We start from the raw sequence: 16,237 nt of genomic DNA, 5'->3' as shown, positions 1-16,237 counted from the left end.
TTAAGTAACAGCTAAAGAATTGTGCACACCATCTACAGAGTTATATTATCATTTAGATTACAAGTTTGTCTTACCTAGCTCTTGAAGAGATTACTAGAATTTTTTATATGTCTACTTAGAAGTAAGGTCCACTTCATTGCCACAAACTTTGTCCAAATTAAGTACATGCATAGGATTGCAAATTGTTGTCCTTAACAAACAGTCTTAGGACTTAGAACACATTGGACTTCAATATATTGCTGTCTGTGCATCTCCTTGGTCTCCTCCTCCTATTCTGGAATCTTTCTTTTTTTTTTTTTCCTTCAAAGATTCCCCCACCCCACCCTCCACACACATATACCACACTTGGTAAAAAGGGACTTGGTGCATGTATCAGATATGTTTACTTCCTGCAGCATTCTGTCATGGAATGTCTTTTGCTAATGCATTAAGGGGACTATCTGACCATTCTAGTCATACGGGGGAGAGAGGACAAGCTCCTGCTTCACATACCTCATCATCCTGCAGTACTTCCTGCAGCTGAAGAGCCTTCTTCACACTAGCATGAACATATTTCCTCCTCTTGTTTAGGAAACTCTTTTCCTCTGCACACAAGTCATATTCTATGCGTACATCTAAGTCTTTTGGCCTGCAATATAGTATTTTAGCATCCTTCAGATTTTGCACTTAATATAATTCTATAGCTGGGCTAAGCTCAAAGCATGGCAATATTGCATGTAACTATGGCTGGACACAGCCTATGGCTATGCCATCCCTCTGAAAATTATTCCTTAAACAGTTGCCTCATGCTACCTTAAAATAAGACAGGCTGCTTTGGACACCCAAGTTAGAATAGGTGGGACATCTTAAAGCCAACTCAAGTATTAATTCAGTGACATTTTTACCAAAATAAAGAATCTTTCATGCTTCCTTGATGGCCATCCACACTCCACAAAATTAAACATAAACCATATTCCATCATGGCAGCTTTTGACAACAATTCACGCTAGTCTATAAGCATAGCTAATTAATTAAACCATGAATTGCCAGGCTAAATGCTGCCCACAAGCAACTTCCTGTTGTTTATTAACCACCCTCGAATGCAGCATTTCTATGATACCCAAACCTAGGAACATGTGGTTGTTTGGGCCAAAACATCTGGATGACCATAAGTCACCTACCTCTGATAAAAATGATGCCATTTGGCCAAGCAGATTTGGTAAAACCAGTTTAAAAAGATAACAAGAGAAAACAAGGTAAATTAATTACCTGCCCAATGACAAAAAGGTTCATAGATACTTTTTGATTTGCCAAAAATGTTCCTGAAATATATTACTCTGCTTGGCCGTGAGCATGACTTATTTATCTTTTTCTTATCAATGGGATTTGATCATGGCTAAATTTATCTGGATTGGGGACCAGGAATTTGGCTTTATTTTTTGCTTCTTAAGCAGCAAATTGTGCAAGACTCTTACGTGATGTAGAATACCCTTCAAATGCTTGCAGGCACTTTTGAGAATCAAAAGAAGACAAATGTGGAAGTGGTTGTGTTTAGAAGAAACTGTCACAGAAAAATAATATTTTACCATTTACTTTCCTGCACTTGCAGATTAAGAGCTTGGTTCTGAAAAGAAAGAAAATTAATAAAGTCTAAGGCATATCATAAAGTATCTCACCCCATCAAGTTTACAAACACCCCACCTTGTTACTGATAAGGTTGAGCTGTTCTATGCTCCCCCTCCTACTAGTAGAATTGAAACAATGGTTAGGAAAATAGGAAGCTGTTTTATACAGTTTCAGACTAGCTTAAAATGCAGTCCTATGAATTCGAAGTAATCCAACTTAAGTAAGACTGATGTTAAGGTGCTGACTATACTTGTTACAGCATCTCTCAAAGGTTTCAGACGTGGGTTTTCCCAGCCCCTCTAAGAGCTGCCAGGAATTGAAATCAGGATCCTTTGCATGCCAATTATGTGTTCTGTCACTGAACTAAGACCTCCCTCTTTTTCCTAACAAATATTTGCATTCAGTACACATTTATTTTCTTAAAGATAAGGAACTCACCTCTCCTAATATTATTTCCTCTTCTATGGGGAGCTCAGTTAAAGGCAAAATCACAGTAGCATCTCTTTCAGAATTTTCTCTGAATGGAACCAGCTAAATATATAAACATATATATGTATTATTATCACATTACATTTTGCACCATTTTTCTTCATCTTGCAAGGAACCCAAGATGGTTACAAAGTTCACCTCATCTTTATTTTCACACTATAGGCATGTCATAAGTGGAGCCAGGGGGTTAGACTCTATGGCCTGGAAGACCCCTTCGGACTCATTCTGTGTCTATATTTTTATGTTTATTCAAAAGAAGGCATGGAGATTTTGCCCATACATTATATAACATTAAACATACACAGACTTGGACTGTAATAACTTGAAGGAATAATTCATTGCAAATATGAAATGATTTTTTAAAAGAGGAAAGCCTGTATCATGTAAACAGATTTCCACCTGTGCTCTGGGTCTTTCCTTTCAGCTTTCCTGCATTCCTTCCATCCCTCACCCAGAAAAATCTTCTCCATAAAGACTCCCAATCCTCCAGAGCAGATTTTAAAACTGGAGTGTACTCAGGAGTAAAAAGAAATTGTCTCTTTCCCTGTTTTTCTGACAAAAACTGTTCTGTCAGTTGGAGAGGGTAACTGATTGTTTTTTTAAAAAAAAAATCAAATAAACTATATTCTGTAAGCAGTTTGAGATAGAAGAATTTGATACTTCCCCCTCTCCCATTTTTTCAGTCAAATAACCACAGGTGCCACGTTAGCAATGGTAACTTTGGTAACATACATTTGACCACTGTGTCTTAGGTAGTACGACCTCCAGATTTGATTGGTGATTCTTCATACAGTGAAAATAAGTAACAATTTGGTTATTAATTGTAGAGTCAGGATCCAGTGGAATCTTCTGCACTTCCTCATAAGAGCCTCGAACTGTGAGTATCAGATCACCTTCTAAGTGGGAAGGTGGAGAGGGGAAAAAAAACAAAGAGAAAGGGGGAACATTAACAATGTGGGCTGACCTCAACAAGTGGTGTAGCAGCTTGTGTGTGATCTTTCTGTAATAAACTGATCTAGCCACCACCTGGGCGGTAGACCGCCAAAGCTAGCAGGCTTCCATATCCCTTCCTAATGCCTCAAAAATGACATTTCATCAGGATATGGCATCTGCTTGTAGATAACAAGGTATGGTTGCCCCTTCAAAGCAGCTTAAAGAGCCACAGTTTGTACTCATGTAAGAGTACAAAATAAATTCAAACACTGTCAAGCGTGAAAAGTGCATCCAGATAAAAGTTCATATGCATCCTTTAAAACCAAAGACAAATAAATAAAGCAAGCAGAGAAATTCTATAATCCAAGGCTGGGCAACTTGGAAGCTGCCTAGGGGCAATTTACACACACACACACACACACATCCCAGGCTTCTCCTGTGGTCTACATGGATTCACACACAGACATCCCCTCTGCAGATGCCCAAAACATTTCAAATGTTTTCAAATTCAAATAATTTGAAAACATAATTTGAGGGTTTTCAAATAATAAAACCATAATAACAAATTAGCATCTGTAGTCACTATAGAATGTCCAACAATGTCAAATATAAATACAGAATGTCAAGTAGCAGCTACAGAGGGTCAAAAATAGTTCCCAAACAAGCTAATTTGACCTGTCTGGCACTTCATTCAAATTCTAGCAGCTTTTGGCTTTTATATATATTTGGGTCAGCCTGAATTTTAGGGGTTAGCAAGGGCTGCACACTTCCTACTCATCTATATTCCTTAGGAGAGTCCAGAGGAAATGGCAGATTTCCACTCTTGAGGCATTAGACACAAGTATGTCCTTGGAAAGAGAGATCCAAATGGGGATTTTTCTTACCTATCCCAACCCCATTTCACCCCTCGCAGTCACAACAGCTTTGTGCAAAGGGGTGGACCCATGTAGATGCACAAGTTCCATGAGGTACTCCATCTCCCAGCACCATCCCCAAGTTGTATCCAATTCTAAATAACCAAATGTATGAATGGGAAGCTTGAAAAGCTTCTAGCTCTGCCTGGCTCTCCCCAAAAGTGCACAGGATAGACAGAAGACACCAAGACTTATCTATAGAATGACATTCCTAGGACTGTACTCTTAACAGACAGGAGTATACAGCTTCCAGAGGTTTCTGTGTCATTTGTCCAATGTAACTCATACAAAACCAGTTAAAGATTCACTAAGCACGACCCGTAGATCGAGCTCTGCCTGGCTCTCCCCAAAAGTGCACAGGATAGACAGAAGACACCAAGACTTATCTATAGAATGACATTCCTAGGACTGTACTCTTAACAGACAGGAGTATACAGCTTCCAGAGGTTTCTGTGTCATTTGTCCAATGTAACTCATACAAAACCAGTTAAAGATTCAATGACCTCACTTGTGTATTGTTGCTTAAGCTTCTCAAAATCCACTGTAACTTCCAGACATGAAATGTCACGTGCCTGTAAAAACAATGGGATGTCAATGGTACAGTGACATGCTTACAGCTCAGCAGCCTGATCCTGCTGCCTTCACTTTTCACAGCTCAGTACCTCCATTCTACTCCACCCAAAAACAGTTCCAGAAAGTAAATGCAGTCTCTATCCCACGCTGACTGTCCCAAGTGTAAGTGCATTTAAAGTAAATGTGATTTACTTTTGAGTATGTCCTATTGCAAATAATATTATTTACTCCAAGGAGACATGTAGTTGTTCCTTTTAGGATAAGGGAATGGGGAAGCAGCTTTGCATTTACTCTCCAGTACAGTGGGCAATGCAGAGAGAGAGAAAAAGAAGCCAGGAGGAAGTGAGTCAGGCAAGAAAGCAATGGAAGTTTGACCAAATGTATCTCTTTCTCAGAGATGCTGCTGTTTTGTTGAAACCTGACAGGATGCATTGCATCCTGGTCCCCCAGTCTACTGAAGCCACTACTCCCCCCCTGCTCCCGCAAACAGTACCACGGGTTTAGCACAGACTGGAATAAGTGCCTCAGAAAAAATGCATCCTATTCAAAAGTTGTGTTCTAACTGGTCTAAAGAAATCCAGAAGAAAGTGGCAGAAGCAGTGCGAGGAGAGCACAGAGGGCCCCCTGGTCAGTGCAGAGCAAGATGGCTTACGTCTTTCATCTGACAATCATTTTTAGGAAGGAACTCTGAAAATAAAGAGTGATTACCACCAATGTTCCATTTGTGACGATGTTTTCAGGACAGTCTGGACTAAAAAAAAGGGGGGGGGGAAATAAAATGATGAATTAAAATGTTATCATTTGTTATTGGTATTTGCTATAGCACCTTATAGTCATTTTTATAATTTCATCTATGGTTGAAGTCAATGGTCCCTTCTGAAAGAAGAAAAGATAAATCCCATGCAGGTACAGTGAAGATGAAAAGACATGAAAGTTTTAGAACTCTGAATCTTAAGCTATGAAATCAGGACAAGTGTTGGTGGTGATCTATCTAGCCTCGGATATGTTGTAATGGTTAGTGTTCAGAGAATCAGTTGAATCTATTCCTGTCTCTCCACGGAAAGGAAGCTTTTTGATCCAGCAAAAACTTCTATCAGTGGAATGGGAATGGTGTTTATTTTTGCCAATTCTATTTCTCCCCTGCAGTCCTCCATGCCAATTCTCACACTACTCCAAAGGATCAACCTCTGCAGCAGATTTAGGAAGGCTCTAAGAGCTTCAGAGTAATCAGTCTAATAGATGGAAGGTTGGCCAGGTTTTGTATGAGAGAGAGGCCTGTATCCCAATCTAGGGTGAAAGTCTGGGTGGGAAAAGTTGTGTGAATTAGACCCCCCTTCACTAAGAGACAGCAGGAGCAGTATCCTGGATAAACTAAATCTTCTGAATGTCAGAGTGTGAGATGTGTCCCTCTTTAGTGGCCCTAATTTACCATCATTGGACTTCACAGATGTTTTTTGTTTGGTTGGTTGGTTTTAGTTTGATTCCATCTGTCAGATATTTGGAGCAATGTTATTTGTTGTTTTTCATGGAGCAAAGCTCACCCTGCTGATTAGTGTGCAAGAAAGTGCTCGTCAATCAATATGTGCCTGGGTGGGCAAATGAATGACATAGAGAAAGAGGGTGACCCATAATGAAGATGAAGATCAAGGGCATGTCGGAAAAGGGTTCTCATTGTCATGTATTTGAATAATTCTGAGCAGAACTGTATCAGGTAACTGAAACACCATAACCACCACCCCCAAACTTAGAAATCGATTGTGAAAACAATCCTCAGAAATGGTGGGTTCCTCAGACAAAATTAAATGGCAGGAAGGGAGTAAGTTCTATTTTTTCACTTTTATTATTACAAACTAGCACAACATCTCTTGCAAAAAGTAATCAACATAGAAATGAATCACACATTAAAACCTTATGTCCTTCCTTTCTAATAAGTCACTGGCTTCCTCATTTAGATCTTGCAACCAAATGGCAGGCATAGTTAAGTAAAATAGCTCTCCCTCTCCTCATCCAAGTCCCCTTTTTTCAGCTCTTTCTTCATTCTGTCCCTTAGGATTTCCTGGAAATAAGCAATAATCTCAGTCCCCTGAGCCAGGAAATTCACAGTGGAAATTGTGCGCTTACATTTCTCTTGATTGAATATTTACTGCCATAGACTTAAGTGTGGAAAAGCAAACTTCTTGAAACTTGAAAGCTTAGACCAATGCACTTGCACCTGTGCCAGCCACCATATATTCTCCTGACCCTTCCCAATCAGTATTTCTTCAATATTTTTAATCCTTATACAGTCCCTGCTGCCTTGAAGGTGTGGTTGTGGCCCCTCCTGGGGAAAAAACTCCATAGATACATAGATTTATGCTAAAAATTATCTGGAAACAAAAGAAAATCCTTTTGGGGTTAGGTGCTCGAGACAGTGGTGACATCTCAGTTGCTGGCACTCTTGCATTAATCTGATGATCTCAGTCCACTGAAGGCCTGATAGCTTTTGATACCATTGATATCCCCCTGGACATAAACATTTGTAAATTGGGAGCCCCATTCTATGGTGGTTCAGTTCTTACTTATTTTTAAATGTATTTATTATATTTATATCCATTCAGAGAATACATTTCCTACAACTCCCTATGAAGGAGCTTAGGATGAAAGTCTGTGACTGGCCCAAAGTCAACCAGTGAGCTTTGTGGGCATCTGGACACTGGAATCCAGATCTCCCGGACTGCAGCCCAACACTTACTTTTGGAGATTCATTCCAGAAAATAACACTAGATGACTTTATCTCAGTCCCCTTGCAGCTCAAAGAGTGCCAGAGAGGACAATTTTGTCCCCAGTGCTGTTTAACATCTATCTATATCTATATCTATATTTTTAAACAATTTTTTAATTGTTATACTGTTATTATTTATGTATTTATGTATCCTTTGTGAGCTGCCCTGAGGCTTTGTTGCGATGGGGGTGGCATAGAAATGTTTTAAATAAATAAATAAATATCAAAGGTGAGCCAGATGTGCCCATAGGCACCGACAGTCCACACTAGCCCCTATTGCAGCTCTGCCAGACACACTGCGTTCCATTGCCTGCCTAATTTTGTGGGGCGGGAGTAATCTGTAAGAGTGATGGACCACCCAGTGGCCTGCACAAATAGCCTAAAATGAGCCAAATGTAGCCACTGTAGCATTTTATAGCTTTACAGAGTGATTTGCTGGCAAATTTTAGTAGCAAACTGGCGATTTCAACTTTTCTTCAGGCGTCACATACTGCCCATGCCTGAGGTCTGGTGGACAAAAAATGACAATTATGGGCTAGATAAGGGCTAAGAAACTGAAACTGAACCCTTATAAAGACAGAGAACTTGTAAGGGCAGGGCTCCCAGTTGCAGGAATTTGTTTATATGCTCCGGAATGGATTTCTCTCCCTTGGAAGGAACAGCAGCACGAGTGTGCTCCTGGAGGCATCCTCGTCACTGGAGGCCCAGGTCACTTCAGCTGCTAAGAGTACCTAATATCATCATTGGTTAATGTACCAGTTCCTGCAATGGTAGCCCTGTGACAGACTACTGTAATTTGCTCTAATTGAGGTTGCTCTGAGCCTGTCTTGGAAACTTGCAGCTCCTGCAGAACAAAGTGACTAGGATGCTTGGCACACCTTCTAGCTAAGCACATATCATAGCTGTGTAAAAAGAACTATACTGGCTGCCTTGTAGCTACTGAAGCATGTTCAAGATCCTACTGCTGACATACAAAATCACTATTTCTGATATAACCATCTGCTGGATATTCTGGCATCAAATTAAGTTGCTGCAACCTGATGATATGGACAACTTGTCTGCAAGCGATTCAAGGCCTCTCAATGTTTCCCTTCCTAGCCAAGAAGACTTACCCAAGGAGGTATCACCAGTTGGGTCCAGGAAGTATAGCGAGGAAGTATGGGGAGTATAGATGTATAGATGCATCTGTACTGGAAGAGGTGGTTCCTACTGTATTTAAAGAGACAGTACTTACCAGGGTGAAGGTGAAGCAACTGCAGGCACTCTTGGAAGATACTATCTAAATCCATGAGTTTTAACCTGGCTGTGGGATGGAATCAGCTTTGATTGTCCTGATAGATGGTCTTTATTGGGACAGAGACAGGGGAGTGCCAACCTATTAGTTCTGGTCAATCTGTCACTGGCTTTTGACACCATGAAACATGGCATTTCCTGGACTGACTCTGTGGGCTGCGCATGGGAGGTATGGTTTCTAACTGAGTCCTCTCTTATACTAGATTTGGATATTCCTTTGCCTGTCAATCCTGAAACAAAGATAATTCTAAGATTTCACATGATAAGAATAAAAGAATCAAAAACACAGTTATATTGATTTCTACAGTTCTCCACTCTGTCCTGAATCTTTTGAGCATCCAGTGCAAAGCAGGGGAAGCAACAGAGGTGAACAGAGGTGACCTCTGCACTCCACACTTCAGCTAGTCAATTTCAGCTGTCTAGGTGTGGTGCTTCAGAGTGGGAGGGAAGGAGACTGGAATGCCATTCATTTCCTAATGGCCCCAATCTCCTCCCTTCCCGGCCCCAAACCATCACCTTTACTCTCTTTCTGTGGACAGTCTTCCAACCTCAGAGAAGCAACCATCATGTTTCTTTCCACATTGGCTTCAAGGGTGTGGGGAACTGGAGTGAGACCTCTGTTTCTGACCTCAAAGCTGAGAATCCAAAGTAAGATCCTCTAAGATTAGTCTATCATGAATCTGCAAGGAATGGGTACAATGGCACAACTTGAGCATAAAAGGAAAGAGGAAAGAAAGAAAGATTCGGGTCATGAAAACGGAGGTCCTCAATTTCACAAAGTTTGTGTGAGTATTCTGTGTAAATGAAGTAAAGTGTTCAGAAGGTACAGTACCGTATCTGAGTAGTGCTGTATGGACTATGAAATTTCCTAATCTAATTATCAGCTGCAATTGCATAATAAATGCCGGTTCAGCTATGAACCTGAAAGACATTGTTCTAAGAAATGATAAATGCAATTCCAAATGCAGCTGGAAAATTTATAAAGTCTGAAAAAAATATGTCCAAAGATATAAAGTCTTTGGTATTTCATAAAGTCACTAGCTAGCAATTCCCCATGAACCTCTTTACAAGAGTCTTATGAGGTTACATAACACAGACGGTTTCCACTGAAATGAAATGAATGCGTGTGCTAGTATAGTCTCAAAAACTGTCTTTTAATTTACATAGATTCATTCACAAAATAAGAACAAAACCACTATAATACTATCTTTTTTTCTTTATTGTCATTTTAAATATATAAATTACACATCTTTTTACACATTTATTTACACTTTTTTCTGTACTTCTTTCCCATTGTTATTTTCACACAGGCTTCTTGTTAGCCTAGGAATACAAATCTATTGGAAAGAGAGAAAGGAATGTCAAATTAACCAGCACCCACTGCACCATCAGCACATTTATCTGGAGCTAGATCTGGGGGTCTGAAGTGCTTGGGGATCCAACAGCCATGAATTCAGGGTCATGAGCTGGGCCCACACAGTTTTCCCATCCATCTGCACAGATGGAGGAAGCCAAAACAGCCAGGTCTCCCTCCTGGATGAAAGCCTCCAGAGGGCATACCCTGCTCCTATCACAGATCTGAGGCTGGAGAAAATCGTGCGGATTCTCAGTGGCATGTGCCAGCAGCCAAACCCCAGTTGTTATACTTGATCAGACAGAGTCGTAGGGAACGAGGGTCAGGAAATATTGGCATCAACCTATGCCTAAGAGTGTGCTCATTCTCTCACCAAGAAAGGGAAAATCCTGCTGCCCTTCAAACCCCTCTGCTGTCTCCACAGGGATGAAGGGTGGCAGGACCAGAGAACAACCTACCACCAGGGGAAATAGCCACGCTTGCTGTGTATGTGGGTAAGTCCCCTGACCCTTAATGCACCCTGCCTGCTTTCCACAATAGAGAAAGGATGCAGGGCAGGGGAAGCTGCTGAGCTTTCTTCAGTGCCCCATCAGAAAGCAAAAGGAGCTCACCTGTTTGTCTTTCACATGCCCTGCCTCCCACTGTGGGAGGAAGGTGGGGCATAAAGAACAGGGCAGAAGCAATCTAGTCCCTGTCTCTGGAAAATCAACAGGAATTAGATTGGCTTGATTTGCTGTGCATGGGGCATCCCTAACTGGGGAAGTCTGTGTTCAGTGGAGCTGGTCCTGACCATCATTTGGACCGTGGAGCAAATGATGTCATGTAGTCGGCAGAAGGCTGGGGGGAGTGTCATCTGGCTCCCCACCCAAAATTAACTCTGCACTCATGAGCTATAGTATTCTCACAACACAAGTCAACTTGCTACCTATTCTCCAACTATCTTATTTCAGCCACAGGCACTAAACTCTGAGCAGAATAATATCCTATGTAGGCTTGCCTTAAAAATTAGACATTTTAAAAACATGACATACCATTTTGTTATCCAGGATCTACAAGAAGCCTTTTAAGCACAGGTCTTGTACTTATTAGAAGCCAGGAGGCCTAGGGATATTGATACTGCGGAACCAGCTGATCCAGCGAGATCCTAACGCAAGAATACCCTCACTAGCAGGGGCCCTGGCAGCGCGAGTCCCGGCAGTGCGCGTCCTAGCAGTGCGAGCTCCAGCAGTGCAAGTCCTTGCAGTGTGAGCCCCGCCACCTTGCCTTTGGCCCCTGTGAGCAGACAGGAGAAACAGAGAAAGAAATTGATAAAGCATAACAGAGTGTACCATGAATGAAAAACACAGCAATTAGTTGCCTAAAGAACAAAACTCACCTTCTCGACCTTTGCCTGCTGGGGTATCACTTGTCACCCTTATGCAGACCTGGTGTACATATGGAGTCGCTTAGCTCAGCTGAGGATGGCTAAGCATTCCATGGACCATCCTGTGTTTGGCTGCTTCAGATGGTCAGTATCGACACCACTGGCTTGGTGATGTTGCTGAAGTTCATATATATCTTGTTCAGAATACAAACTCCCTAGAATGTTGTGCTCCACTCATGAATAACGCATTCACAACCTGTGAAGGTCTTACTTGACTTAGAAGGCTTCTAAGCATATGCAATTTTTTTTAAAAAAATCACTCAACAGGAATGTCAGGGGGCTGGCAAATTACATATGTAAGAGTTTGTGACACCTGAGATGATGCCAAATGTCTCATAACTGTGCCCAGGTGCCTTAAGACATATGGTTTCCAGTGGCATCCCTATTGATCTCCTACTCCTACTACTTCAGTGTGTAGCAGGAAGGAGCAGTCACTGCATCAGTTGCAACAAGGGAAGGTTTGACTGGAAGGAAGGACCCAAGACTCAGGGGTTCATGGTGTGAAAATGGGAGCAGGGAAGGGGCTTTGAAAAAGCATCTGAAAAGTAGTGTTGGGTGCAATCACACTCCCAGTGATGTGAGAAATTAAACAGGATTTCCTGTTTTGGAACTAGGCTCAGAAAAACAAGAACTATTTTCCTATTTAGTAAATTTGGAAAGTAGCTTGGTTTGCTGAGTCCAAACTGAGCTGAGTTTGTTTATCATTTATCTAGTTGAAACACCATGCCAGTTAATAGTGACAACAAAGAGAAAGTCCTGTACTGATGGAAAGGAATACAGGTGTGATAACTGCAGACAGTTGCAATGTACATCAGGACACAAAACAACCAGACTACCACACTTGTTAAATCCGAGAGAATGATAGGGAAAGTCAGTTATGTAGTAACTGTTATACACAGACAGCGAGTTGTGCTTTGTACAAGAGATCTGCTATCTTTATTAAAATGATTGTGTCTTATTGTTTTATTCATGTATTTCCATAGCGGTTGTGGCTATACCTATTGTAACCCAACGTGGTATCTGTAATGATGAAGGGAAATTTAAAGAGGGGACCGGAGGAGGATACTATGCCCAGCACACCATTGTGCACACATCTATCAATTATCATCTCACAGGAGGATGTCTGATAATGGACATCAGACATCCATACAGGGTTTAATACAGAGAGAGGGAGAGAGCGCGAGAGAGGCAAAGAGTGAGACTGCAGTGGAGTGGCGGAATGTGCCACCCTGTGGGCACTCTGCTGGCCTTTCATCTATAAGACTCAGTGATGCACTTAAAGTAGAAAAGTCCAGGGAACTCTGGCTGACAGCGTAGTAAATATAAACCATATTATTATGCTAGATTTCACTAGTATGCCACAGAATTTTTGAAATCTGGGGTTTTCATTTCAGATTTTCAACACAAGTCATTTCTTTCAAGTATCTTGACTTATTTTAGAGCACTAGTTATAGACACAGGGTTCTAAAATAAGTTTGTAGTCTGTATCCTATCATGTGGTTGCAATCCAGCAACAAACAAAAATGGGGGGGGGGGATTAAACAGAAGCTTTACATCTTCGTGTCTCTACTTTCTGCCAGACAAACTCACTGCAGCTGTCACATCCTTCAACATATCCTCCAAGATTACCCAGCCAAGCCTCAAGAGCAGTGTCTCTGTTTTGCCAACTAGTGATAACAGCATAGTCTGCTCATCACTTATGGGCAGACAACCCAGTCTGTTCAAGAAGTTATCATTGCAGGACAACAAATTTTCCTCTGCCTGCCCCTTCAGCCCTCAGACAACCCAGTCTGTTGTTTCATTGGAAGCCTTCCTCTACTTTGCACTAGGTCCCAAAAACATTCCGCTTGTCCTTTTATCTATATTCTTTATACACTGATATGGTCTAGTACATACCAGTTACTTTTCAACTGTAATATTAAGAGATCTACTCACATGTACTGTAATGAGAACTCTACATCCAGTTCTTCCTGTGTCTAGAGAAAAATAAGGAAAATTAGGATTACCCCCTTGTCTGTTTTCAAATATTGATTAAAAAAATATTCTTTTGGCATTTTAGCCAACTTGAACCTCATAAATATAAGATGAGCAATATGAAGCCAAAAAATTATGTTTCCTCCACTGTTCTTATGTTTACAGATACATTTTTCTATTTTTGCATCAGTGCTAAACACACTATACTTCCTGAAAGTTGTCCTACTAAAATACCTTCCCTTTTCTTCCTCTTTTGCACATGTGAAATCAGAAAATTTTGCTTCAATGATTAAACAACTCAGAATCCTCCATGATATCCAAATTTTGTGGAGAAATTTATATTCCCAAATGAGCTCCAGTGCATGAAAAAAAGAGGAGAGTGAAGAATGCAAAATCTGTTGCTTACACAGGCTAATTCATGGAACAGAAATCCTTGGTTTTCCTGGTGGTTGAACAAGACCATTGTGAATTTGATTTTAATTGTGATTTCATATTCTGAGAACAATTCAATCAACACTACCTTCCATTCCAAGAATATATGCTTCACATACATGTAGAGCAACTTCTGTAGCAATATGTAATACCATGTTCTTGTCTTGTTTGTCATAACCATGCTAACACATGGTTTCCCCAAAAATAAAACTGGATCTTATATTGATTTTTGCTCCAAAAGACACATCAGGGCTTATTTTCAGGTGATGTCTTATTTTCCAGTTAGGTCTTATTTTCAGGGAAACAGGGTATGTGGGGAGCTGCTTGAAGTTCTACTCATGTTTTCCTATTGACAAGGTGCATTGAAAAGTGCATAATTTCCAATGTTTAAAGGCAGGAACCATTCATTCTACTTCAGTCCAAATAAACTTACACTTTGAAAAAAGAACCCAGTTTTGAGGCTGACTGCCAATATTCTGAGAAAAAGCAGAATACACATATGGGGAACCAAGGACAAACTTCAATTTCTCTATGCCAAAGTTGCTGAGATAGGACTGTCTGTTCATTATTATAGCAGCAGGCATGCACAGGAGGTTTTTTAAACATATATTCCAACCATAGTTTAAGTGTCAATAGAGGGCGTATCTACTACAGGGTAAAGTTCAGAAAGTCTAAGCCAGCATTTGTTTCACCATATGTGCTTCTGTGTAACTTCACCACTTACTTCTCCATTCAATTTGAAGTTCACACGGCTAGTTTGGCCGGGATGCAGTTTAGCAATATCAAAGAGGACTGTGTAAAGGTGATCATCTTTGGTAAATGTATCTTCATCACAGAGTTTCAGATGTAGAATATTCTGGCAACAGAGGAATATTTTAAGAATAAATATTGTTTAAAAGACTTGATTTTGAATTGTACAGAACCAAAAAAGGAAGCTACAGAGTGGCAGGTGCATATTCCATTTCTTTCGGTGCACCAGGTGAACATTCCAGGGACCATAGTTAGGATGGTGGAGATTCTCCTCTCCAAGTCAGAGACAGCACTGCAACTTGGGAAGGAGGAGTTGGAGATCTGACCCCAGTTCCTCACAGCTAGTATGAAAAGAACTCTCCTGGCTGCCTTTCTGAAGTCAGAAAATAAAGCTCCGAAAAGCGGGGAACAGGCCAGGGAATGATACAATTCATCTTGAGCTTCTTCTAACCTCCCTTCTTCACCCTCCAAAGCACCCTCATTAAATGGGTTTAAAAGCCAATCTAGCCAAACTACAACAACAACTAAGCTCAGAGGATGGGGGACGAAAGATCACATTTGCTGCTGCCCCTGCCCTGCCAGCTTCAATCTCACAAGGCATAGGAATATTGGAAAGCCCCAGGCTCAGGTACTTTTGATCAGGAGCTCACTCACAAAGCCATGCTGGACTTAGTAAAACCTGAATGGACCTAAAGGAGTTTCCTGTGGCTTTTATGTTCTTCACCAAAAAAGACAATAAAGTTATTCTCTAGTTTATTTAGCTTGCTTCCATGCATGGCTCCAAAGGTCTGTTCTGGACCCACAGATTTTAACATGACAAAGAAAATGGCACAACTCCCAATACCTGAAGCCATCAGCATTAATAATCCTGCAGCAAGGTGTGTGTGCTTTTGTCAGGCCACAAAGCACAACCAAAGAGAACCAACAGTGCAGGCATGATAACTGACTTGGCTGATTCCAGCTGTACCATACAAGAAAAAATAAGAACGCACCAATCATATTCTGTGGGGTGTGGATGTAAAATACTTAACAGAAATTGATGACATTTCTGAGATGTTTTAACCACTAAATGCATGTGTGGTACCTGAAAACCAATGTTCATCTAATGAAACGCTGCCTGAGCCATCTTTAGGAATGGCACTGTTGTTACTTGCACCAATTGGGGTGAATGGGCTTTCATAAGCCATTCAGTTTAAGAGATGAATGACTGATTACTTGAACTGCTAAACATAATGACTGCTTTATTTCATTGTTGTTCTTTTAAATTAAGGATCTGGGACAGTAATTAATAAGTGGCATTGATCTTGTCAGGAGTTTTCTGGCATTAACATTTTTGTGAGCTTCTTGGCTGGTGTCTCCTCTGCCATCCAGGTCTTGTCCAAGTGGTTTTGTTGCCTAACACAAAGGACAAAATAAAGCCCAGTAGCTAATTCTTTTTTCATCACTGGAGACACGATAGCATCTTCCACTGCATGTGGAGGCAGAAGGCTAGGTAAGATAGTGCAAGAGGCACTGCATCAGGTAATAACAGTGTATATGTTTACATTACTGTAGGTGAAGAAATGAAGAAATGCTACTGTCCCTACTGTTTTAACATGGAGGATGAAGGTGTGGACAATACTTATGAACAAAATTACTAGTTATAAATATGCATAGCAATGAAGAAGTAACTCAACACCTTTCAGAGGAATTAGTCAATACTCATGCAACATATTTAAGACAGACCAGACATATTA

At 40.8% G+C, this 16,237-nt stretch overlaps 1 protein-coding gene across 3 annotated transcripts in view; it reads right to left on the bottom strand.

Annotated features, from left to right (window-relative positions):
* The window catches only part of LOC123026807 (cytosolic phospholipase A2 epsilon-like), a 56,700-nt gene that overhangs the window by 16,192 nt on the left and 24,271 nt on the right, over positions 1-16,237 (bottom strand). For 2 of the 3 annotated variants that reach the window (XM_044436849.1, XM_044436851.1), the window contains exons 5-12: positions 14,476-14,607; positions 13,281-13,321; positions 5,223-5,265; positions 4,450-4,513; positions 2,827-2,990; positions 2,044-2,136; positions 1,566-1,603; positions 493-628 (exon numbers count right to left, since the gene is read on the bottom strand). In XM_044436849.1, coding sequence (XP_044292784.1) covers positions 493-628; positions 1,566-1,603; positions 2,044-2,136; positions 2,827-2,990; positions 4,450-4,513; positions 5,223-5,265; positions 13,281-13,321; positions 14,476-14,607 — 711 coding nt within the window. The remainder of the gene's footprint in view (positions 1-492; positions 629-1,565; positions 1,604-2,043; positions 2,137-2,826; positions 2,991-4,449; positions 4,514-5,222; positions 5,266-13,280; positions 13,322-14,475; positions 14,608-16,237) is intronic. The other variant, XM_044436850.1, reaches the window with a different exon arrangement.

This window comes from Varanus komodoensis, unplaced genomic scaffold, assembly GCF_004798865.1.
Source record: "Varanus komodoensis strain SLA01 unplaced genomic scaffold, ASM479886v1 scaffold3, whole genome shotgun sequence".
In the NCBI taxonomy this organism is placed as follows: domain Eukaryota; kingdom Metazoa; phylum Chordata; class Lepidosauria; order Squamata; family Varanidae; genus Varanus; species Varanus komodoensis.
The sequence above is the reverse complement of the archived record's forward strand: the minus strand, read 5'-3'. Positions and strand labels throughout refer to the sequence as shown.